This window comes from Lycorma delicatula, chromosome 9 (assembly GCF_047948215.1).
Source record: "Lycorma delicatula isolate Av1 chromosome 9, ASM4794821v1, whole genome shotgun sequence".
NCBI classification, from domain to species: Eukaryota; Metazoa; Arthropoda; class Insecta; order Hemiptera; family Fulgoridae; genus Lycorma; species Lycorma delicatula.
In genome coordinates, this window is record NC_134463.1 from 24,451,867 (window position 1) to 24,477,162 (window position 25,296).

General features: G+C 28.8%; 1 protein-coding gene across 3 annotated transcripts in view; it reads right to left on the reverse strand.

Annotated features, from left to right (window-relative positions):
• Positions 1-25,296, reverse strand: part of Moca-cyp (nuclear cyclophilin protein Moca-cyp) — a 57,454-nt gene that overhangs the window by 17,168 nt on the left and 14,990 nt on the right. For all 3 annotated transcript variants that reach the window (XM_075375944.1, XM_075375943.1, XM_075375945.1), the window contains exons 4-10: positions 25,107-25,136; positions 22,899-23,044; positions 21,368-21,503; positions 18,097-18,258; positions 16,447-16,597; positions 6,852-6,947; positions 4,170-4,306 (exon numbers count right to left, since the gene is read on the reverse strand). In XM_075375944.1, coding sequence (XP_075232059.1) covers positions 4,170-4,306; positions 6,852-6,947; positions 16,447-16,597; positions 18,097-18,258; positions 21,368-21,503; positions 22,899-23,044; positions 25,107-25,136 — 858 coding nt within the window. The remainder of the gene's footprint in view (positions 1-4,169; positions 4,307-6,851; positions 6,948-16,446; positions 16,598-18,096; positions 18,259-21,367; positions 21,504-22,898; positions 23,045-25,106; positions 25,137-25,296) is intronic.

Sequence of the window (25,296 nt, forward strand, 5' to 3'; positions counted from 1 at the left end):
TAGATCTATATTTTATGTTTTATAATCAGAGATTACTTCCCTTAAATGGTTCCAATTTACTTAATATTTTTTCAGATTGTGAATCGGAAAGCAGTTCTCACAATATAGTGCCAATATTTTTGGAGACGACTCAATTGATCTGTATGAGCCAGATTATGGTGAACTTTGTGACAGTGACTTAGGCACAAGTCACAATGATGGATCTAACGAGGTGTTATTAAATGAGTCTGCTCTTGAAAGAGAACTTCCCTCAAGTCCAAATAAAAAACAAAAACCATTTTTTATGAAAACCTCCTGAAAAAAATCCTAGTGAATGGAAGAAAGCAGCAATTAAAAAAAAAGTGGAGGAAAGCTATGTTTCTTATAAAGGAAAAGTTGTTCCAGAGAAAACTATAAAACTTGGAATCTTATGTCACAATAACTGCTGTTTAGATGTACAAATAATTTTGACGAAGAAAAAACGGAAATCTATTTTGAAATCTTTATATGAAATAAATGTTGATGCTAAAAATGCATTGTTGTTTAATAATATTGAAAAAGTCCCCATAAAGAGAACCGGAAAAGGTGCTGTAAAACATAAGTCGACATCATATAAGTATGAAGTCATTTCAGAAGGTAAAAGAATACCTGTGTGCAAAACAGCTTTGGTAAACCTATACCAAACAAGCAGGAAAAAGATACAAATTATACAAAATAAGATAAATTCTGGAGCAGCGGTTACTACTCATGATAAGAGGGGCAAGCACAATGTAAGACCACACAAAATTAGTGACGAAATCTGTCATTGAAGATATATTTATTTCCAGCAGAAGAGTCACATTATTCCAGAAACTGCAACATACACAAAAAATATCTTTCCCTACTTCTGTCTATGTCGAAAATGCACAAATTGTACATAGAAGAATGTACGTTAAATAAGCTCCCCGAGAAGTTTTGTAATTTGAGAGCAAGTTATTACCGTCATGTTACACATTTGTTACAAATTTCAATTTGTCTTTTGGTGAACCTAGATCTGATACATGTAGTACATGTGATCCAGGAAAAGGAGATGAGGAACATACAGATAACTACCATGCTGCTTTTGAAGCAATGATATCTAATAGAAATCTGGCTCAGTCATATAGCAAGTTGCTCATATAACAGTTGACTTGCAGCAAACTATGCCTCTACCATGCCTAAGCAAGTCAAAGGTATTTTATCTTCATTAAGCTTTGTTTTATAACTTAGGTATATATATATATATAGCAACTAAAAAGGGTCCTAAGGCCATATTTTAACATGGACCAAGGACCAGGCAAACTGAGGTAGTTAATATAATTTGTGAGATCCAAAACTCATTGCTTACAACCTTTGAATTTGATGAGCAGCTGAAAGGTAAAGAGCATATTATTATTTGGTCTGACTCTTTTGTTCTGGCCAAAATAACCCTAATGGTGTGTCTTTACCAATACTTGATAAGCAAAGGAAGATTTAAGGTGATTGATCATAAATTCCCTGAGGTGGGACATACTTACCTCGACAGTGACAGGCACTTTGGCAGTATTGAAAAAGAGATAAGGAAGCATCAGCGCATATGTATTCCTGAACAGTATTGTGAAATAATAAGCAAATCAAATATGAAGAATCTAGTTATAGATATGTCTAATCATTTCTGTAAAACTGATGATTTTATAACAATGATGAAACTTTTTATCAGGAGAATAGATCTTTTAGGGGAAAGTGTAAGTTTTAGAGATGGTGTGAAATGGATGCATGTGGAAGAACATGATTTTTACTGTTTCAAGGAGTCATATGATCCTAACACTCCATTTAAAAAAGTTAATATTAAGTGTTATGTGAACCAGGAAGCAGGTATAAGGAAAATTTCCATTTCTAGATTGTCTCAAAAGAGTAGTAAGCTGTCTAAAGCAAAAGAACTTTAAAGACCAGGTACCATTCATTCCAGAATACAGGTGGTTCTACAACATGCTTATCAATGAGCGATAACAAAAGTTATATTTCATCCCAAATGGTAGACTTTTATAATTTCAGTTTTACTTTCATTTAATTCATATTTATGTCATTTACTTTAATACTCATATCAAATATAGAATATTGCAATAATTCATATATTTGTTTACATCATACCTTTTCATCCACTTTATAAAATTCCTAAAAAATATAAACACTAGTGGATGAAGGGGTTATGTACACCAGTAAAAAAAAATATATATATATACCTATTTAATACAAGAAATGTATTCTACTCTATACATTAAAGTATATATAATAGGACTAACTTCATGCACTTAATTCATTTAAAAAATTGACAAGAATAAAACTGCAACAAAAAAACTTAAAACGTTAATTACTCAAAATTACTATTTTGTTACATCTCGGGATGCAGCAAGTAGCGGCTAAATTTGCTCCTAAACATCTCTCTCATGAACAAAAGCAAAACCAACTCAAAGTTGTGCAAGACATTTTGGAATGAGCTAATCTTGATCCTGATTTTATAAAAAAAATAATATCCTGAGCTGAAACATGGGTTATGGCAATGTCCCTAAGACAAATGTCATCCTATTTGAAAACTCTCAAGTTTTCCTCTGCAAAAGAAAACTAGGCAATCACAAATCAATATAGAGATCATGCAGTTAAGTCTTTTTTGATTATCGCTATGGTTTATCAAGAGTAAGCTACTCAAGGAAAAACTGTAAATAAAGAAAATTGCATAACTGTTCTTCATCAGCTAAATGATGCTGTTTGAAACAAGAGACCTCAGATTTCAGAAAATGGCAATTAGAAAATTCATGACAACAATGCTCCACAGCCCATGCAACACAACTTATCCCGACATTCTCAGCAAAACACAGAATCCAACAACTTCAACAGACTCCTTAATTACACTTTCGGCTCTTTTCTAAGCTTGTAATTCCACTTAAAAAAAAGAAATTTAAAGACAGATAAGAGAACTTACAGTGTTCACTAAAAATAACTTTGAGAAATGTTTTCATGATGGAAACATTATGACGATAAGTGTGTTATACTTTGGCTGTTCAATTTTGTTAACTCAATTTCAACAGACACCTGGCATGAGGCTACAAACAGTTTGCATTAGGGTGTTCGTTGGAGGTTAGCAATAGTAGAAGCACATGCGGATTACATTCCATAACTGGGTTCGTGCTGTCAACAGCAGTGTGGGTACAGTCAGCAAAAAAGTGACATGAATTACTGTGTAATTGTGTTTATATTGTGTATTTTGTAACATAAATGCATTCTATTTATCAAACTGTAAATATTCCCCCTAAAAAATCATGCAACTGGGGAAGCTGTTTTCAATGATTCTGACTATGACTGTACCATCTATGTAGCTGATTGAGTTTTGTCCTTGGTGAAAACGCATGCGTACTCCTCCTTTTGGAGGAGGTAATTTTACAATTTACACAGCTATGTCCTGTTGCCAATAATAAACGGCCAAAGTATACGTCTGAAGGAGTCTGCTTTGAAGGGGACAAGTCATTGAACTAAATAGGTTAAGTGTTTTTGTTTTTATAAATCAAGAGTGGATATTTTTTTTTATCACATCTCATAGTGATTGAAATTTTCTTCCTTTATGACTGGCCCTTCAGGAAGTAGTTTCTAGAATTGTTAAATACAACAATGCTTAAAAAGTAATATCATAACTTTTAGTTAGTAATAATAATAAAATAATAAATAATGTTTTCATGTAGTTATAATAATGATTGCAAATTTCAAGGACAAAGAAAATTTTAGGGACTATAATCTTCTACTGAAATTATAAGAATGCATTTTCTTAAATTTGACAAAGATCTAAACTATGCTAGAAATATAAAAAAAACCTAGTTAAGGATAATGCCAAAGCTAGCCACCATCAAGTTGTTTTAAAAATTCACAGTTGGGAGTTCTAAAAACAGTTAATATTTACAAGTTTTACAGTAAATTATAACATAGTTTACAGGAAAAAGCAAAAAACAATTTATAATATTTCATAATCAACAACTCAATACTGAATATTACATCAATGACATGAAAATACAAAAATTCTTTGTTAAATACTTTGTTTAAAGGTTTGTAAAATTTAAGATTACTTTAAAATAACAAATTCATAGCTTTAAGTTGATGAATTACAATATCAATAAAACCTTGAGTTCTTTATAAAAAAACATTACCTATTATCGTGTTTCTTATCTTTATCTTTTAACTGCTTCAACTGTTGTTCTTTTTCTTTCTCTTCATGACGCTTTTTCCTAGCTTCTTCACGCCTTTTAATTTCCTCTTCTCTTTTCTTTCTTTCCATTTCTAATTTCTAAACACAAGATTTATTAATATCACAGGGAAATATATAAATAAATATATATATATATCAGATACGCATAAGAATTTTTTACCCCATGTAATTCTTTGATATTTATTTATTATTAATTATTTATAGCATTTATTTAGAAACAATAATTTTAATATTCCCTTTGATCAGCGAATTATTTTTTGATAAGCGTACCCCATGTAATCAGTTTTTATGTTTTTTAAAAAAAATTTAAATGTTCTTATTTTGTTTTGAGGGGTGTCAGTGACTTATAATAACTGAAATATTTATTTGTCTCTTCTGCTATGAGATTAACTAAATTATTGTCAAAAATAGTTTCGAAAAAATTCAGTTCACTTGAATTGGCAGTTAATTGTTATCAGAAGAAAGTCCAGATTCATTATTATTGAACTCAAATAAGTGAGGTTCAAAATTAGGAGAAACAAACCAATTATAAACATTACTTGTATCCTGTGTTGACCTATTGTTTTGTTGCATCTTTTTCAACTGTCAAACTTTCATTTTCATTACCTGCATCTAAATTTTTATTATTGACCAAGATCTAAATCTTTAACATCAATAACTTTATCATAGTCTGAATTGAATCTATCAACTAAATCACTTTCACTATCAATTTCATCTTCACTCTCAACATTCACAAAATACTCTAAAATTGGTCTATAATCAGCAAATTCCCTTGTTGAGGAATATTTACGAATAACTAAATGTAAAAATTGTTTTATAACAACCCAAAGAAAGTAAACAATACTCAGTACTCAGTACTCAGTAGCCACTTGTAGCTTCTAACCTATAACTGACAACCACAATAGTAAGCGCAGCATATAATGTGCACAAAATAACAAGGCAATAATGACTGTTATGGAGTAAATTGCTAAAAAAAAATCCAACATTACATTCACTGATAGTAGCACACAAAAGTAAGCCTACTAAACATCACCAAATGTGTTAACTGAAGAATACAGTAATATAGCAATTCAACTGATGTGTGTAAGAAAATGCCACTCTTTTACTGGCACATCATATGATGTGGATACTGATCAAAGGGTTAAACAAATATTTAAATTAAAATATAAGGCACAAAACTTAAAAAAAGATACAACTATGTTGTACTGAAAACATAATTTATCAGAAATATAATGCAAAAAAAAAAATATTGTAACCTATGATCAAAAATAAGTTTTTAAAATAATCCACCAACTCATTATAGTCGAAAAAATCTTTAACATAAACAATACAGCTTGCCAAATAATGTTTTCAAACTTCACAACCACATCTAAGGAAATATGATTTTTTTTAAAATAATAAGAAATATTATTTTTTTTTTTTTTTTAATTTTGGTTTCTGTATGAAACTGTACAAACAAAAATATTCTTGACTAATTATTATTCAGTTTTCAGAATGTTATCCCACAACCTAAATGTTTCATGCAACACCAGACCTCTTTGCATTCAGCTGAGAGCAGACAAATTTTGCAGCAAGCTGTGAATGTCTAATTCACCTATTAAAAGTTGTGTGTACCATACCTTAACTAATTTTAATGTTAGTAACAGCTATTTGGATATTTGACCGACCATTTTTTATGATTATATTCTAATTTTTTTTATGGCATAAATTCCATTTATTAAAATCTCAGAATATTTACCACTTTCTACCAATGTTCCTTAATTTTTTAACAAATGTAACCATCACCACAACATAATCAATGCTTGTTGAATCTTATAAGATTCAATTGGATTATTGCCTAACTTTTAACAAAACTTGATGCAAAAGCATGTTCAAATGCTACATCATCAAAACGATAATACAATACAAAATTAAATAGACTTAAGAAATAACTGATTAACAAAATGGATAGAAAATCGTGCAAGCTCAGCAGTTTAATTAAAATTTTGGGCCAAGTCTTTATTTAACTCCATTTATTACTTAACTTTGTGCTGTTGGGACTTAGATCTGATATTCCATTTTCTCTATTCTATACGTAAAACTGCTGCAACATATATTGTTAACTTGCAGTAACATAAAATGGATGTGCTGGAGTTATTCTCAAAAATCATTTTAAAACATATATTTTTACTTTTTCCAAAAAGTAAAAATTACTTTTTGGTACTGGAAAAAGTACTTTTCCAAATTACAATTCCAAATAACTTTGAAGCCATAAAGGAATACCTATACCAAAATTTAATTTAAATAAATTTAGAAAACATCAATAAGAGAGAAAAAACATTCCTAAAAGTACTTGTAAAGTAAGGGGGAATTTATGAAAGATATTAATATTGCAGGAAAGCTGTTTGAACAAAGATATTTTACAAATGAGTTCTCAGGAGTAACTAATGAATATGGATAAACTAATACACAAAGGAAACATGTTAGCATGCATGTGTAATTTATGTAGTTATCAGAACTGTAAAATCATTAACATTTAAGTAAAAATATTAAATTTTTAACTCAATTTATTCAGACGACAAGGATCTAACTGAAATGGAAAAATCAAACAGCAAACATTTTAAATATTAGTAAATGATCTTACCTCAAATTCATATAGCTTTATTGTTCTTTGTTGAGCCTGCTTCCAGTGAGGTGGTGTAATACTTCTTGATCGACTACGAGAAGGTGTACGATACCTCTGCAACATTATAGTTTTAATACCAGTATGAATAAAATTGACTTTTTTGAACATATTTTCAATGGAAAACAAACAAGTAAAATTTAAGTTATTAAGCATACATGCTTTAATAAAAATCAAACATTTTTTAACTGATTGTAAACAATTAAATTTTTACAAACTTTTATAATTAACAATTATTTTTTTTCAAGAAAATGTACTTTCTACATTTTCATGTGAAAAAGATAGAGGGCACTTTCCTTGGTAAAATATTCTGTAGGTAAACTAGTCTTCCATTCGAATATCTCTGGGTGGGAACTACTAAGGAAGGGGGTCACCAGAAAATTAAAAAATAACATTCTATGAGTCAGAGTGTGGAATGTTAGAAATCTAAAAAAGGTTGGTAGGTTAAAAAATTTAATGAGGGAAACAGATAGGTTAAATGTAGATTTAGTAGGAATTAGTGAGGTTCAGTGAGAAGAGGAAATCGACTTTTGGTCAAGTGATTTTAGTATTAACTCAGTGTCAAATAAAGAGCAGGCAGGAGTAGGTTTCGTAATGAACAAGAAAACAGGGAAGAGAATAGAGTATTTCAATAGGCACAGCGATAGAATCATTGTAATACGGATAAAATCAAAACCTAAGCTGACAATTGTAAACATCTATATGCCTACAAATGCCCATGATGATGATGATGAAGAGGTAGAGTGTGTATACAAAGAAATTGATAAAGCAATTTAAACATATAAAAGGGGATGAAAATTTAATAATAGTTGGAGATTGGAATGCAAGCATCGGAAAAAAGACAAGAAAGGAAATATTATAGGTGAATACAGACTGGGCAAAAGCTGGATGAGAGGGGACCGACTTATTGAGTTTTGCACAAAGTATAATTCAGTAATAGCCAACACCCAGTTTAAATATCATAATAGAAAAATATACACATGGAAAAAGCTTGGCAATACTTTAAGGTATCCGATAGATTATATCATGGTTAAACAAAGATTTACAAATCATTTCCTTGACTGCAAAGCATATCCTGGAGCAGACATTGACAGCGACCATAATTTAGCGATAATGAAATGTAGATTGCGATTTAAAAACCTAAAAAAAAAGATGTCAGAATCTGTGGAATTTAGAGAAGCTTGAGGAAGAGGAGGTAAAAAAGATTTTTGAGAAGGATATCGCAAGAGCTCCGATTAGATGAAAAAGTAGAAAATATAAAAGAGGAATAGGTGTATGTTAAAAATGAAATTCTTAAATCAGCAGAAGCAAACTTAGGTGGAACAAAGAGAACTTAGGTAGGAAACCTTGGATATCAGAGGATATATTGCAGCTGATAGATAATGTAGAAAGTATAAGAATGCTACTGATGAAGGTAAAAGAACTACAGACAATTAAGAAATACTATAAACAGGAAGTGCAAATTAGTGAAAGAAGAGTGAATTAAAGAAAAGTGTTCAGAACTGGAAAGAGAAATGCTCACTGGTAAAACAGACTGAGCATACAGGAAAAAGTTAAGGAGAATTTTGTACTACATAAATTAAAAAATCTAATAATGTGTTAAATAAAGATGGTACACCAATCTATAATACAAAAGAAAAGGTTGATAAATGGGTGGAATAAATTGAAGAGTTATACAGAGGAAATGAATTAGAAACTGGAGTTGTAGAGGAAGAAGAGGATGAAAAGAAGATACAATACTGAAATCTGAATTTAATAAAGCAATCAAAGATTTGAATGGCAGAAAGGCTCCTGGGATAGATGGGATACCTGCAGAATTACTGCACGGTGAGAAAGCGATAAGACGGATTATACAAATTGGTGTGTAACATTTACGAAAAAGAGGTAGTTCCGTCAGACTTCAAGAATAGTTCTGGAATTACTGTCATAATACCAGAAAGAAAGAAAGAAAGCAGGAGCAGATAAATGTGAAGAACACAGAACAATTAGATTGTTCTACTACTCACACATCAAAAATCTTAACTAGAATTTTGTACAGAAGAATTGAGAGGAGAGCGGAATAAGTGTTAGGATACCAATTTGGTTTTAGGAAAAGTATAGTGACAAGGGAAGTAATTTTAGCGTTCAGACTAATAGTAAAAAGAAGCTTAAGGAAAAACAAACCAACATATATAGCATTTATAGACTCAGAAAAGGCATTTGATAATGTAGACTGGAATCAAATTCAGCCTTTTAATAAATTTAGGTTTCAAGAATAGAGATAGAACAATTACTAGCATTTACAGGAACCAAACTGCGACAGTAATAATCGAAGAACATAAGAAAAAAGTCGTAATAAAAAATCTGATCTGGACACCACACGATTACCTTGTAAGCCTATTTAATTACATAAATACATTTTTTTAAAATGAAAAGTACATAAAATTTTATTTCACTAATAACTTTTGATTTATTTTCATGTTTTTTAATTGTTTTTATTGAATTATTTATTGTAAAATTTTTTTTAATAAATATTTAAATTTATTATTAATAAATCAACATATTTAAATTAAAAAAAACATAAATGAAGTCTGATTCGAACCATGTACCTTCCCCTTGTAAGATCCAAATATTTCATTAATTAAAAATCTATTTGGCTATAACTCTGGAACCAAAAAGCACCACTTATATCGATATTGTTGAAAAGCTTTCAATGAGGGCTTATACTCCAGATAAGAAAAAATCAAAAATCCTATTTTTTTGGATTTTGGGCTTTTCTAGACAAGTTGATTGCAATCAAAAGGGGAGGTGTGCACAACTAGATGTTATTACAGTCCTAAATCCAAAAGTTCAACATCCTATAGCTAATTGTTTTTGAGTCATGCCAGGTATGTACGTACATCACACCGAAACTAGCGAAAATGGATTCATAAGTGATCAAAATGGATATTTCTATTGAAATCTGAAAAAAGGAAATTTTCACAATTACAATACTTCCTTCACTTCATACAAGCAAGTAAAAAGGGAATCTGACAAGGATGTTCCCTATCCCTGTTACTTTTAATATTTATATAGAATTAGCAGTTAATGATGTTGAAGAACAATTTAGATCTGGAGTAACAGTGCAAAGTGAAAAGATAAAGATGCTACGATTTGCTGATGTAGTAATTCTAGCTGAGAGTAAAAAAGATTTAGAAGAAACAATTAATGGCATGGATGAAGTCCTATGCAAAAACTGTCACATGAAAATAAACAAGAACAAAATGAAAGTAATGAAATGTAGTACAAATAATGTAGATGGACCACTGAATATAAAAATAGGTAGAGAAAAGATTATGGAGGTAGAAGAATTTTGTTATTTGGGAAGTAGAATTGACGAAGATGGACGAAAGATGGACGAAGCAGGAGTGATATAAAATGCTGAATAGCACAAGCAAAACAAGCTTTCAGTCAGAAATATAATTTGCTTACATCAAAAATTAATTTAAACATCAGGAAAACATTTTTGCAAGTATATGTTTGGAACATAACTTTATACGAAAATGAAACAGACGATCAAAATACCTGAGAAGAAAAGATTAGAAGCCTTTGAAATTTGGTGCTATAGAAGAATGTTACAAATTCAATGGGTGGATAAAATGATGAAGAAGAGTTGCAGCAAATTGATGGAGAAAGAAGCATTTGGAAAAATATAGTTAAAAGAAGAGAGAGACTTATAGGCCACATACTACAGCATCCTAGAATAGTTGCTTTGATAATGGAGGGAAAGATAGATGGGAAAAATTGTGCAGGCAGGCAACATTTGGGATATGTAAAACAAATTATTAGGGATGTAGGATGTAGGATGCAGGAGGTATACCGAAATGGAACGACTGGCACTAGATAGGGAATCTTGGAGAGCTGCATCAAACCAGTCAAATGACTAAAGAAAAAAAAAATAATTGACATACATAGTAGTTTCAACTCTGTAAAAAGTTTTATTTCAGCACCAAGAAACTATTAATAGTAGAGAAAATCACGATGACAATTATTTTGTGGATTGATGATTTCATATAATATTAATTTATTCAAGACAAAGGTTATGCAACTATATTTCATATCATAAGATGTTTTAGGACTATTCAGATTTTAAGTACTGGAATTTCACATCTAGATATCTTTTCAATCATCCTATGATTGCTCTTAATGAAACATTAAGTACAAATCAATAAATTTATAAGTTGGATTAATGTCAAAATAATAAAATGGCATAATCTTAACATAAACATTTTTGGTAATTTATCAATGCTCATCATGACTCAACAAATGTGCCACCCAGAACATTTGATTCTTTAACCAATACTTATGAGGGTGCCAATCTATTGAGAATTTAAGTGCCATAAAAAGGGCCAAATGAATTAAATACACTTGAGCAAATCCTGAGTTAAAATTATGAAATTTTCTTTTGACAGCCTGATAAATTTTTAGATGTTAAGACTTCCTGGGCTAGCTTGCAAAATTATTCCAAGTGACATCACACACAACTGACTGCTGCACCACAATAACATGTTAGCTAATACTGTACATTTAATTTCAATAATTTCTGTTGAAGCAAAACATTTCCACACTTCCAAATCCTCCGTGTAGCCCAGATCTGACTCTCCCCTAGATTGAAAGTGAAGATGAAGGGTCAACCATTTTGGACATACAAAAAATTATAATTGATGAGCTGAAAATAATAAAGCAAATTACTTTCAGTACTGCAACAATCAGCAGAAAGAATATTACGAGGGCTGTTTTTTTTCAACCTCTGATTGTGTATAAAGGTAAACAAAGAGACATGCAGGAGCCAGATCTGCATGTTGTGAGATTGTGCTGCCCCCTCACCACAACCTCTGCCATTGCTGGTGGCTCCATTGCATCAATCTGAGCCAAGCTACGAGCAATTGAACATGGCTACTATGATCGATGCACCCACCAAGTGTGAGGTGCAAAGTGTGGTACGTTTTCTGCAAGCAGAATGATGTAGTGCTGCTGAAATCAATCGCAGAATGAGCCTAGTGTATAATGAAAACCTTATGAGTGATGGTAGTGTACAGGAATGGTGTAGGAAATTTAAGGGACAGATGGACATCAATGATGAAGGTGGGCAAGGACACAATTTTGTCGCTACTGTGTGCCTGGTTGAATGTGTTGATATTGTCTGTGACAAAACAGGTTTATGATGTGAACTTCCTGCAGAATCCCTGAAATTTCAAGGTCTTCTCTGTGACTAAAACCTAAGATACAAAAAACTGTGTGCAAGTTGAGTGACAAAAATGTTAAGTGAATAATACTCAAACTTTTGCATTTATTTGCAAAATATTTACAAACATTTTTTATGTTATTTAATCAACTTGATAATTTTAACATTAAGAAAATGGAAAAGTAATTATTTATAAATAAAAAAAATACACACAATTAACTACAAGCAAACATGGAGTCAAGGCACAGTAAAGTTTTACGTATCTACTCAGCCAGCAACGATAAAGATCCTTAGTATTCTGGATTGTTTATAATTAAAAATATTTAATTTCATACTTTAAATATTGACTATAAAAAAGACGAATTATAAAATAATTTGGAGCAATTCATCAATTAAGACAAACTGCACGCAAAATTTGCCAAACATAAAAATGGAAGCCATTAAAACACTGTAGGCTCCATTGCAGTAGAGCAGAGGTTCTCAACCTTATGCCTGTGGACAAATATGCACCCTCGAAGCTATTTACATGCACGCGGGACAGTGTTGAAATAATGAAAAAAATTAAATTTTAAAAGATAATAAATAAAAAGTTACTTTAGTTTTTAAAATCTTGCTAATGAGAAATTCACTTAACTGGCTATACTGACTGCCTCCAGTAACACCTTTGTTGTATTAGTAGTATGGTATTAGTCATCATTATGTGCTGTTGTAATCTTGTACTGTTGTCATGACATGCTATTGATGTGTTGTGTTTTTTGAATTATACTTCTTTTACGCAATTAGGGGAAAAATATGAGTGAAATTTTAACATGCACACACATACTGTCACACAAAAAAACATATAATGAAGTAAGCCGTTAAGCAAAGTTCAGTTTGTATATATTTTAGCTAAGTTGTCTCATAAACAGCCAAAGTGATTAATATTTTATTTTCTAATATCGTTGTTCGTATAACCTTATTTATTTATTATTAGTAATAATTATTCTGTACATAAATAACAATAAGTGATTCAAGGTTTGAGGTAAACTCTTTGTAAGTATAATTTGTTGTTAGTAAAATAATAACTATTAACTAAATAATAATAAATTTTATAATTACTATATATTCTGAAAATAGCAGACGCCCGGTAATAGTTTGATTTTTTTTAATAGAACTTCAATCATTAAAATAAAAAAAAAAGTTAAAAATATGCAAAGAAAGATTTTTAAAATGTCTACAACTATAATTTTTTAATTAATTTAATAATCATCTTTGTTATATGATATATTTATTTAAAAATTTTAAATATTCTTATAAGTGTGCTACTTACAGGGTCGTTTTCTTATTTCTTAATTTAAAAGTTTTTAATAATTAATTAATTTTATTTTTATTTTAGTCTCCAAGATGGCTAAAACTTTGCTGAAACTTTTTAGCCACGCCAAAGAAGTATAACTTCAAACATGCATATATATAAGTACATGCACCCATCTTTTTTAATATATCAAAATTTCACTCCAAAATGAATAATCCAAGTAAAAATAACAATTCTATCATTTTAACAAAAAATGGGAAGACTACTTTGTTATTGAAAATAAGGAGAAATGTATCTGCTTAATATGCAACAGTGTTGTGTCAGCAGTAAAAAAACATTATGTCAAACGTCATTACAAAACCAATCACAGCTCTTTTGAGGTTAATTATTTGCCTAAATCCAAGCTAAGGAAAATAAAATTTAATCAACTAAAATCAGGACCAAATATATCTAACCAGCAAGCATTTTTTACAAGCCATATAAATAAAAATAAAAATGCCTCTAATGCTTCCTTAAAAATTTCTTATTTGCTGCCAAAACAAAAATACCATTTTTAGAAAGTGAACTAATTAAGGAATCATTTCTTGTTGGAGTCTATTCGTTATTTGAAGGATTTTCTGATAAGTTAAAAATTATTTCAGCAATACAAGATTTACAGTTATCAAACGATACAAGTACAAGAAGAATCCAAGGGATTTCAACAATTTACAAAGTCAATTGAAAAATGATTTGGAAGAATGTGAATATTTCTCATTGCAATAAGATGAATCAATAAATATATTAGATACAGCACAATTGGCAGTAATGATAAGAATGGTATTCAGCGATTTTAGTGTGAAAGAACTATTAAACTTACTATCAATGCAGGAACATTCAAAGGGTGAAGATATTTATAAAATCTTTAAAATAATTACTCAACAGAAATTGATATGCCTTTGCACAAGTTATCAGCAATTATAACTGATGGTGCACCAGCAATGGTGAGCTGCAATAATGGATTTATTTCCCACTGCAAAAAAGATGAATCGTTTCTGAACATTATGCGTTATCGTTGCATCATACATCAAGAATCATTATATCCCAAAATATTACCCTTTGAACATGTTACGAATGTTGTTAAAATAATTAACAAAATTTGAGCAAATCCTTTATCACATATTGTTTAAAGCCATTGTCGAAAAGGACAAATTTTCCCAACCTGACATTATCATCCACACAGATATAAGATGGTTAAGTGAAAGCAAATCACTTGCCTGATTTTTTTTGTCTTTGGAAGAGATGAAGAAATTCCTTATTTAAAAAAAATAAATGTTTCCACAATTAGATAACAACCTACAATGGCTGATGGATCTGGCTTATTAACCAACATGTGTGAAAAACTGAACAATTTAAACCTGGACCTCTAGGGGTAAAATAAACATTTAATTGAAATGATTAGCTCTATAAAAGCATTCAAAGCCAAAATACAGTTGGATAAATAATTTGTCAAAAAATTCTCTTGTACACCTTCCAAGATTGAAAAAAATGATTGGTGAAAATAATTTTGACCTAACATTATTTATTACTCATCTTAAAAACTTTTAGAACAGTTTAAAAGTAGATTTCAGCAATTTACATTATTGAACCAGTGGCTACATTTTGTTTTGTAATTTCTGTTACTGCACAAGTAGACATTACTAAAACTGCTAAATTTATAGCAGAACTTCTTCAAGAAAAATTTTAGATTTTCAAAATGACATATTAAATTCTCATGATACAAATGGAAATTTTGGAAATTAATTTAAGAAAAAAAGTATAATCTTTTGAAAAAAGGAGCCTACAAAATCAAATCCTTATACTTACTAATATGCCAACCTTGATGATTGTTTATGATTAGGATTATCATTTTACACACCCTATGAGAAATTAGCAGAAGAAATACAGTGTCAAAGATCGCACAAATTTGACTTTTAATAAATATATGTTACAAAATGTATGTTATGGCATAATACTTTTTTATTTATTTTTTAATCACATATGCACCTGCCACTATTTTTTGCAATCTCAAATGGCCCTGCGTCATAAAAAGGTTGAGAACCCTGCAGTAGAGTATAAGGCGTTATTAGCCTAAGGTAAATCATGAATTTACTGAATATTGTGTCTATTTCAATAAATAATAAAATATTAAATTAATTTATTTTTTTACACAAAGTAAACCATAATGCATAATGTATGTATGTAATATAAATTAATTCAATTCATGAACAAACTGAAATACAAAGCAGTAATAGAGCTCTTAATACATTTAACACTGCTTATTGAAATCAAAAAGACGATAATAAGTTAAAAACTGAAAATTTATGTGAAACATTGTAACAGTTAACATAGAAGTAACCAAAGTGGAATAATAATATTTACAAAAAAAGTTAGATTGTCTGAATTATATAGGAAAAAATGGATATATAGAAAGAACACAACAAATAACCAATAAATTAAAAAAAAAATCAAATTTCATTACAGTACTTCTGATGATTTAAAAGTCTTAATTGGTCTTCATCAATGACAGTTATGAATACACTGACAACTTCCAGAAATGAATAAAGAAATGAAATCGGTGAAGTGCAGGATATTTTTAAAAGAACAAAAATAAATATTTACTTTCATAACTGTCTCGAATTTGTAAGTATTAATTTGCTTATTGGTACAAAAGATATTTTTTTGATTATCAGCATTTTTTAAATTCATTAATACATTTAAATGAATTGTATTTACAAAAAAAAGTTAGATAGGCTGAATTATATAAGAAAAATGGATATATAGAAAGAATACAACAAATAACCAATAAATAAAAAAAAATTCTCAAATTTTTTCAGAACCATATTCTAAAACACTTAATAGGATAAAAAATTCCAAAAACAAATTTAGAATAAAAAAAAATTGCATAAAAAAACTTCTATTTTTCATAAAAAATATGTCAAATAACACTGCATGACGTTTGTAATAATTTCTAGGAACCGTTTCAAAATAGCATGATCATTTTAAAAACAATTCAGACTCATACTTTTCACTAATTCATAACTTACAAAAACACCTCTCCCTTTAATAACACGTCCACTTTTAGTAATACCACGTATCTTAGGACGTTTTCTTCTTTCTCTTCCCCTATCTTTATCTTTATCTTTATCCTTATCTTTTCCATCCTTTTTATCACCACCACCTCTACGAAACAAAAACCTAAAACAAAAATATTTCCCGTCTTGTATGTTTTACAAAAATATTTTATAATCTAATGTCTGAAAACCAAGCTTAAATTGATTTTAAATAACACACTATTAGTTTTATGTAATAAATATTGCTAATATTTTTCACTATCTAATTTATTTGAATTTATTATCAAACACATAAAAATAAGGCAGCACTTATTTTCAGTTTCAATAAGCATATCTGTAATTAAAATATAAAAATATGTAAATATATATTGAAAGTGTTGTTTATATATAATTTTTTTTTACATCAAAATTATTCCAAAATTGTTGATGAACCACTCTTATTATCACATTTAGCAAGAACAATTTTATATAGTTAATTTTGTTCAATTTTAGAGTATTTTTTTTTGTATTAAAAGAAAAAAAATTAATAAAATGATCACAAAATATGTAGGAGTTTTAAAAGACCTTACGAGCTTGAATATGTCCTGTAAGTAAAAAAAAGTATATAAAGCAAAAATTAGTAGTAATACTATATCGTTTATTTCCTATTCTTTTGATGAAGGTGTATTGGAGAGAAAATTATGGCCAAACATTTTGTTATAGAAAAAGTGTTGTCTGATGTTAAAGAAATTGTATATCAAACTGGGTCTGTTTAACCAAAAATAAAAATTGAAAGATTTCATAATATTTACCTTATATTGTAATTTACTAAATGTATGAGTATGAATAAAGAGCAAAGAGATAAAGATTTGAGAGAATAATTAAAGCAAAATTTCTAAAAAAGAATTTAAAAAAAATTGTAATGAAAATACATAATTAATTTAATCTTTAATTTACAATGGATATGTTAAATGGAGCTTTTTATTTAGGAAGGTTGTTTTCTAACAAAGTTTTTCAATTAAATCCAACTGTGGAAAGAAGCTAAAAATTTGTTTGAGAGCTTGAAACAACAAATAACTTTATTTGTACATACAAATAACTTTAAAAAGAATGGCAATGTTAAGAAACAAAAAAGTTTGTTGTGCATTCTTTAATTATCAGAAAACAAAATGTGTTATCTTTGTATATAGGTGTAGGCCCCTAAATAACTATCTTTTAAAAACAATAAAAGTAAATAAAAATAAGTCAGCATTAATAAGTGTTAAGATCAACAGTAATAAAGTTCATAAATAATAAAATATTAAAATTACCTAATTTTGTGAAATTCCTGTAAAAAAAAAAATTAAATTACATATTTGTTTTATAATCATATATCAAAAATTCTTATTTTTGTTTTAATAAAGGTCTTTAAAACATTATGTAATTAAGATTTTCCTGTTATTTTAATTTGTTAGGATGAATCCTCTATTCCAGATGTTTTTTACCTTAAAAATAACAATGAAAAGGTTTTTAGTCATAATTTATGATCTACAGTTTAAAACTAATAATTAATGCTATTGTAATTTTGTTTCTTATTTTTCTCTCTCAAAATTGTGTGAAATACGTAACTAAGACAGTTAAAAAAATTTTTTAACAGGGTATGACCTATTAGGTGGTACTTCAGGAATATCTTCAGATTTAATTTTTGTCACTGAAACTAAAGGATGTAATTGACCCTTGTCTTCCATATCAGAGGTTTCTTCATCATCATCATCATCATCTTCTGAACCATCAGCATCCTTGTCACTACTTTTACTGCGGGATTTCCTAAAAAAAAAATAAATAAAAATAATTTTATTAAAACAAAAGTTAAGTTTTGTAAAAAAAAAATGTAAAAACTTTTTGCCTTAATTGTATAAAAAATATTATAAAGTTTAAACATACATTTTGCCAACCCACACCCACCCGCCCTATGTATTCATTCACATAAGAATTCATGTATGAATTCACATCTATGTATTCTGTAATTATTTGTAATATCATACATCTCTCTTTCAATTAATCTTGCTTTGCTGCTTTTTTCTTATTTGTTTAATTTTAAGCCTAAGATGTCAATACAGTTTTCCAACTTTATAAAATCTGTCATCTTAGACATTCACTTGTAAAACATTAATATCTTTCACCATTAAAATTTGTTAAAGCTGCTACCTAGATTCCAATTGTGCCTTCATTAATTACATTTTTAAATTTTTAAGTGAACTTACTTTTATACTTACTTTGGGGCTTGTTGAAATTTAACTTATCATTTCTATCATCCATAGCCCATCTCTTCATTGTCAGTTTTAACTTTTTCTAACTCAAAATCTTTATCATTACTGAATCAAGATTAGAATTTGTATCTGTTCCTGGGTACATTTTACTATATACAACTTTGTTTTGAATTTAACAATAATGCAGTATGTCTGATAGCTTCTGCAAATTTTCTTACCTTACCTAGATGAAACTACTTAAAAGTTTTATAAAGGGTTTTAGTAACCACTAGTTTTTATTTCGGTGAAAAATTTCAAGCTACTCCTTTTATTTCTTTGAAATAGCTAATGTTCTTTTTTTCTTGCCCATCTCCTACTGTGTGACATTTTTATATTTCATATTTTATATATCTTTTACATACTTGATAAGACCAACAATTTGTTCATTACATATTAGTTCTTTTCTGCATAAGATGCAAGCACATAAACAAACAGCATTATTTTATAGGCTGGTTTTAGTATAAGCTTTGAATTTATACTAAAAACAACTGTCTCATTGCTCATTGTTATGTGTAACTGCTTATTCTTCCTTGTTCTTCTTTCTATTCTGTTACCTGATATTGTATTAACTATTGTATAATATCCCGACCAAAATCTTTTTCTTCTTACCTAAATTTATCCATCTGTTTTAAATTATTTAGCTTATTATTCTAATTTGACATGATTGCATTTATAATTAACCTGGAAGAGATCATGATTCTTATTTATTCTCTTTCTTTCTTTCTTTTTCCTGTTTAGCCTCCGGTAACTACCGTTTAGATAATACTTCAGAGAATGATATGTATGAGTGTAGTCTTATACATTCCAGTTCGACCATACCTGAGATGTGTGGTTAATTGAAACCTAACCACCAAAGAACACTGGTATCCACGATCTAGTATTCAAGTCCGTGTAAAAATAGCTGGCTTTACTAGGACTTGAACGCTGGAACTCTCGACTTCCAAATCAGCTGATTTGGGAAGACGTATTTCACCATTACACCAACCCGGTGGGTTCTTATTTATTCTCTGTATCTCTAAGTGGTAACTGTAAGGGATGTTCAATAATTACTGAGACAAACTGTTCACTCAATAACAGTGAAACTTTTTGAGGGTCAAGTGAACAACCATGGGAACAACATTTAATCAGATGTTCGATCATTATTAATCTAAACATAACCTATTTTGTTGATTTCAGAATATCAGCTCCGCTTGAAAAACTTGTATGCCGAAAGAGCAACGTTCAGTGATAAGACTTTTGCTATCAGAAGGTGTGAAACCAATGGAAATTTACTCAAGAATGTTGAAACAATATAGTGAAAAATGTTTAAATTGCAGTAATGTGTATAAGTGGGTGGAACAGTTTAATTTGGGCAGAACAAATGTGACTGATCTCCATCACTGTAGAAGACCAGTTGAAATTTTGACTACTGTGCTGTAAAATCACATAAATGATCTTACTCGCAAAGACAGGCGAGTCAAAATTTCCCAAATTCCTAGTTTGTGCGATATTATTGTTGAAACCACGCATTCAAGCATTAACAATGTGCTGAATTATCGCAAAATGCGTTCAAGATGGGTTCCAAGACAGTTGACTCAAACCCATAAAGACGATTCCCATTTCTTCTGAGCTCAAAGAATTGTTTGAAGTGGAAGGTAAAGGACTTTCTAGATTGTATAGTAAGTGTAATCTGTGATGAAACATGGATATCCATTCTGAGCCTGAATCCAAACGACAAAGTCTTAAGTGGAAACATCCAAATTCACCCACCAAAAAAATCCAAAACTCATGTATCATCTGGTAAAGTGATGATGGTCTTCCGGGACCCACAAGGACCAATTTTTAGCAACTACTTAGAAGAACAATGTACCGTGAACAGTGAGTACTATTCTAATATGTTCTAACAGAAAATGAGACCTGTAATAAGGTGAAAATGTCAGGGTGCTCTCTCAAAACGTGTGACTCTTTACATGACAACATGTGTCTTCACATCACTTTAGTGAATGGGAGAAATGCTCAAGAAGTTGGATTAGGATGTGTTGCCAATTCTCCTTACAGCCCAGATCTCACTCCACCCAATTTTCATTTGTTCAGCCCACTCAGACTTTTATGAGACAAGAAGTTCGATGACAATGAAGCAATCAAAAAAGCAGTACACGAATATTTCAAACAGCAAGATAAAGACCTTTACATTGTGGGAATCTGAAAGCTCACAGAATGATGGAAAAAGTGTCCAATTGTTGCTGGAGAGTATATTGAAAATTAGTGTAAGTTACATTGTTATTGAATAAATCATTTTTCTTTACATCAATTTGACTCATTAATTATTGAACATTCCTCGTATAAACATATATATTTACAGCTACCCCTTTACCTTTTTCTTTTTTTTTATTATAAAAAATAAATTTGTAGCAAAAGTCATAACAATGATCATAATTCTATAGAATAATAATGGCCATGTTTGTAAAAAAAATTACAAGCCTGACCAGGATTTGAACAAAAAATCTTCCAGATGAAAGGCAGAGATACTACTATTCCATTATAAAGTTTTAATATTATAAATTTTATTATTATTAGTTTATACTTTTTTTTATTAAAGATTAATATAAACATGCCACAGAAAAACAAATCAGATAAATATAATATACTTAGATTTTTCCTTCTTTTCGCTCTTTTTTTTCTTTTTCTTTTCAGACTTCTTATGTTTTTTACTGTGTCTTTTCTCACGACTATCATCTGAATCAGAAGAACTTTCATCAGCAGCACGCTTCTTGGCTTTCTTTGCTGTAAAAAATGCAGAATTTTTAATTGAAAATTAAAGATATCTCAAAATTTTAACAAAAAATTAATAATAAACAAATAAATTTATGTTATCAGAGAAGCAGAAAAAAATATCAGATTGATCGCTTAATTGAAAATAAGAATAAAATCTTAGTATTAGAATCTTCTAAAAATTATTTTTGAGAAATTACTTTTTAGTGAATTTTATAAACATCTTGTTTTGATACTGACATTCTGTATATTAAGTCATCCTGAAATCTATTTATTGATTCAATGTTTAATGAGATATAAATGTAAGAATATAAAAAATACTTTCAGATCAGTCCATTTTCATATTGGTTGCTAGATCAATTTTTTAATCCATTATTTTTCACGTAGGAAATTTAAAATTATTATTTCAAAAATTATATTATTTTTGGATTTCTCATTTTTGTTTACAGATAAGCGATTTTTTTTTAAAATTAAGGATTCAGACACATAAATATATTATTTAGCAATGTCCTAAAAGGCAATCTGAATCATGTAAGTCTTAGATTTACAAAAAAAAATATTTGTGTTCATGAATCTTTTAGATATAATCCACACAAAAATCTGTTTTTATTAACAACTAATTATTAACATTTGATTCAAATTTTTGGAGATCTATTCTCCCTTCTTTAAAAAATGTGAATTTCTTATAAACTTGCAAAAATTGCAACTCTATGTTTTAATACATATTAATGAGGGCGCAAGAGATAGAAATCTAAATTTCTGGTCCATGACAGTATTTTATACCAATATTATGACTTTCTGAAAAGTCACAAAGTGCATATATTGATTATTTTCTACATCAGATTATATTTTTACTCTACAATATAAATGAACAAAGCTTTTTTACCTTGCTTGCATATTTACAATTTTAATACTAATGTGTGAAGCATTTTAAAGAGTGGAATACTGAATATGTAAATAAGAGCTGCAAAAATGCATTATTCCTACCTACACACATAAAAAGGATGTGAGCTCTAAGTTTTTATATTTACTCTTTTTACATTTATAATATTTTTATTAGAATTTGGCAATAGTGTAAAATAAATATTTGAAAAGAAATAATAAAAAGATAGTTCCTTTGGCAACTAACTATTTGTTTTTGAACTAAATGAGAAACTGAAAATTAATTGTCCAGCAATGGATGATGATGCCCTTTAAAATTATCCTTTTTTTTTTTTTTTATTTACCTCTTGCCCAACAAAAAAATTATAACTTATTATTTATGAAATAATTATTACTTAAGATAATCTATTACACATGGAATAACTGATAAATAATACAACTGATAATAAAAAAATGAAAGTCTGAAACATCAATAAGAATTGTCATTGCACAAAACAAAAATCAAAATAATAAACTCTTGCTTACATTTCACTTTAGTTTTTAACACAAGTTGTCCACAGTTGACTACTTTAGCATCTTGAAGAGGACGAGACATTCGATCCACTGGAAGATTTTCAACATGGCTGACAACTTCTTGACCCGATATCACGTGCCCAAACACCACATGAATACTAAAACCATAACACAATAATACTTATAATTATACTACTACAATAATAATAATAATACTATTATATAATAATAATTAACTACTACTACTACTATTAATTAATAATAATTAAATACTACTATAATAATAATTATACTACTATAATTATATGTACATGTCTGATAAAATTAAAAAAAATTATTTCAAATTTTTTTTGTTTACTAACAATAATTATAAATTTTTTTAATTTCTCTGGTTTATACAATAATTTAGTTTTCTAATTACAAAATAAAAACTATAAAAGCTCCTAGCTGATACTGAGAGAGTTCATAGTTTACTATGTATTATTTTCTAGTCATTCATTTTATTCCATTTTTCATTAGGTTTTCAATAATTTTACAGCTCTAAAGGACTTAAAATTTCCTTCCACCTCCAAAATTAGCAATAAACACAAATTATTAATAAAGTAAACATCTATTCATATAGTAACTAATGAAAAATGAAATAGTGAAACTAAAAATTTCCATTGGTTAAATTATTCAAGAAAAAGGTCTGTAGATATCTTCAGATTACTTATTTGATTAATTATGGGTGTACAGTAATCACTGAAAAATGTAATAAGGACAAAAAAGAAAGTCAGATTGAATTAAATAAGCAGAGATCCAAAAAACTATAAATTGCTGATGTTCTACCCAATAGTAGGAACAAGTAATACATTTATGGATTTTTATTAGGGTGGAAACTAAATTAAAAAAGTTACCAAAACAAAGGAATGACATCTAACAGAAGTTAAGATAATGTACCTTAAAAAGGTAAGCACAAAATTATTTATGACAATATTAATTCATTAATAAAAAACACTATAAATACATAAAAAGCCATAGAGAAATTTATTTTAATTAAATTATAAAATTATTAGCAATTATGAAACACAAAATGCAGACTGGCACAAACAAGGGCAGCGTCCATACAGAGAACATATTTATTATCAAATATAAATTTTGAAATTAAGACAAAAGAAATCTTAAAAATATTTAATGTGAAACAATGTATTGTAGCAATTAATGTACAATGAAAAGTTGAGACAAGTAATAATGTGTTAGAAGAATGCTGTGAAATAAACAAATTGATAAAATATAAAAAACTTTTTATGACTGAACTCCCCAACGGTTTTTAACAATATTTTCAAAAGTAACAAGGGACTACTACAGCTTCTAAGTTTAATATTTTCAGATTGTACAAGAATATATGTAAAGTAAAAGAAACGCAGTTAGGTAAAACAGATAAGAAAAGATATGGATATGCTATGAGATTATAAGATTAATGACAAAACGGAGGAATGAGAAAGTTAACAAAGAAATGGAATCTTACAACAGGAAAAATTTTTACAACTCAATAAAATCAAAAGCATTAATGAGCAGCATTTTAAATTGTACAAAATTGAATTCATAAGTAGCAGCAAATTTAGGTTACTACTTATTTATACCTACTTAATACAATATTCTCATAACAATATTTACTCAGAAAAAACTTTAAAAACCATCTTATGGGTGTAACAAATATTATCAGTATGTAAACAAAAAAAAAAAAAACTAACATGTATTCCAAATGTTATACAATCCAGAATTTGAAAATGTGTTTGTTATTTTCCAAGTAAATTATCATATTGTTTATAACACTGAATTTTTACTTAACATGGCTTCTTGTGTTTCTTCAATTAAACAGTCAGCATACTTGTTTTATGATGTGACAAAACAGAAATGTTTTCATTTGTAAGTTAACACATGTTAATCAGTATACATAATTTAATTTTAATAATAAAACTAGATTTAGATTTAGTTCTAGTTACATAGTAAAAGGTTGCTGAAAATTATTGCATAGGAGAGCAATTTTTACTACTACCTACTGACCTTGTATCTAATTTGTGAATAAATACATAAAAGTATTGTTCAATAATATCATTCTGAAAATAACATTTATTATTTTCAGATATTCAGTGTGTTTTAATCGTTAAAAAACTACAAATTTGTTACCATAAATTACAACTAAGACTTATAATTATAAAGGAACTTAATTTTACTTACCCATCGAGATGTGGAGCCGGCTGTGTGGTTCTACAACAACACAAAACATGTGATTACGCTAAGACGAGGGGGCGGTAGCCACCACAGCTCATCATCACCCTTCACCCTCCCCTCTCTAAACAAAAATGAACATCACTAGCACAACCCCATTCAACAATCATTCCCTTATATCAAATCTCACACACACTGC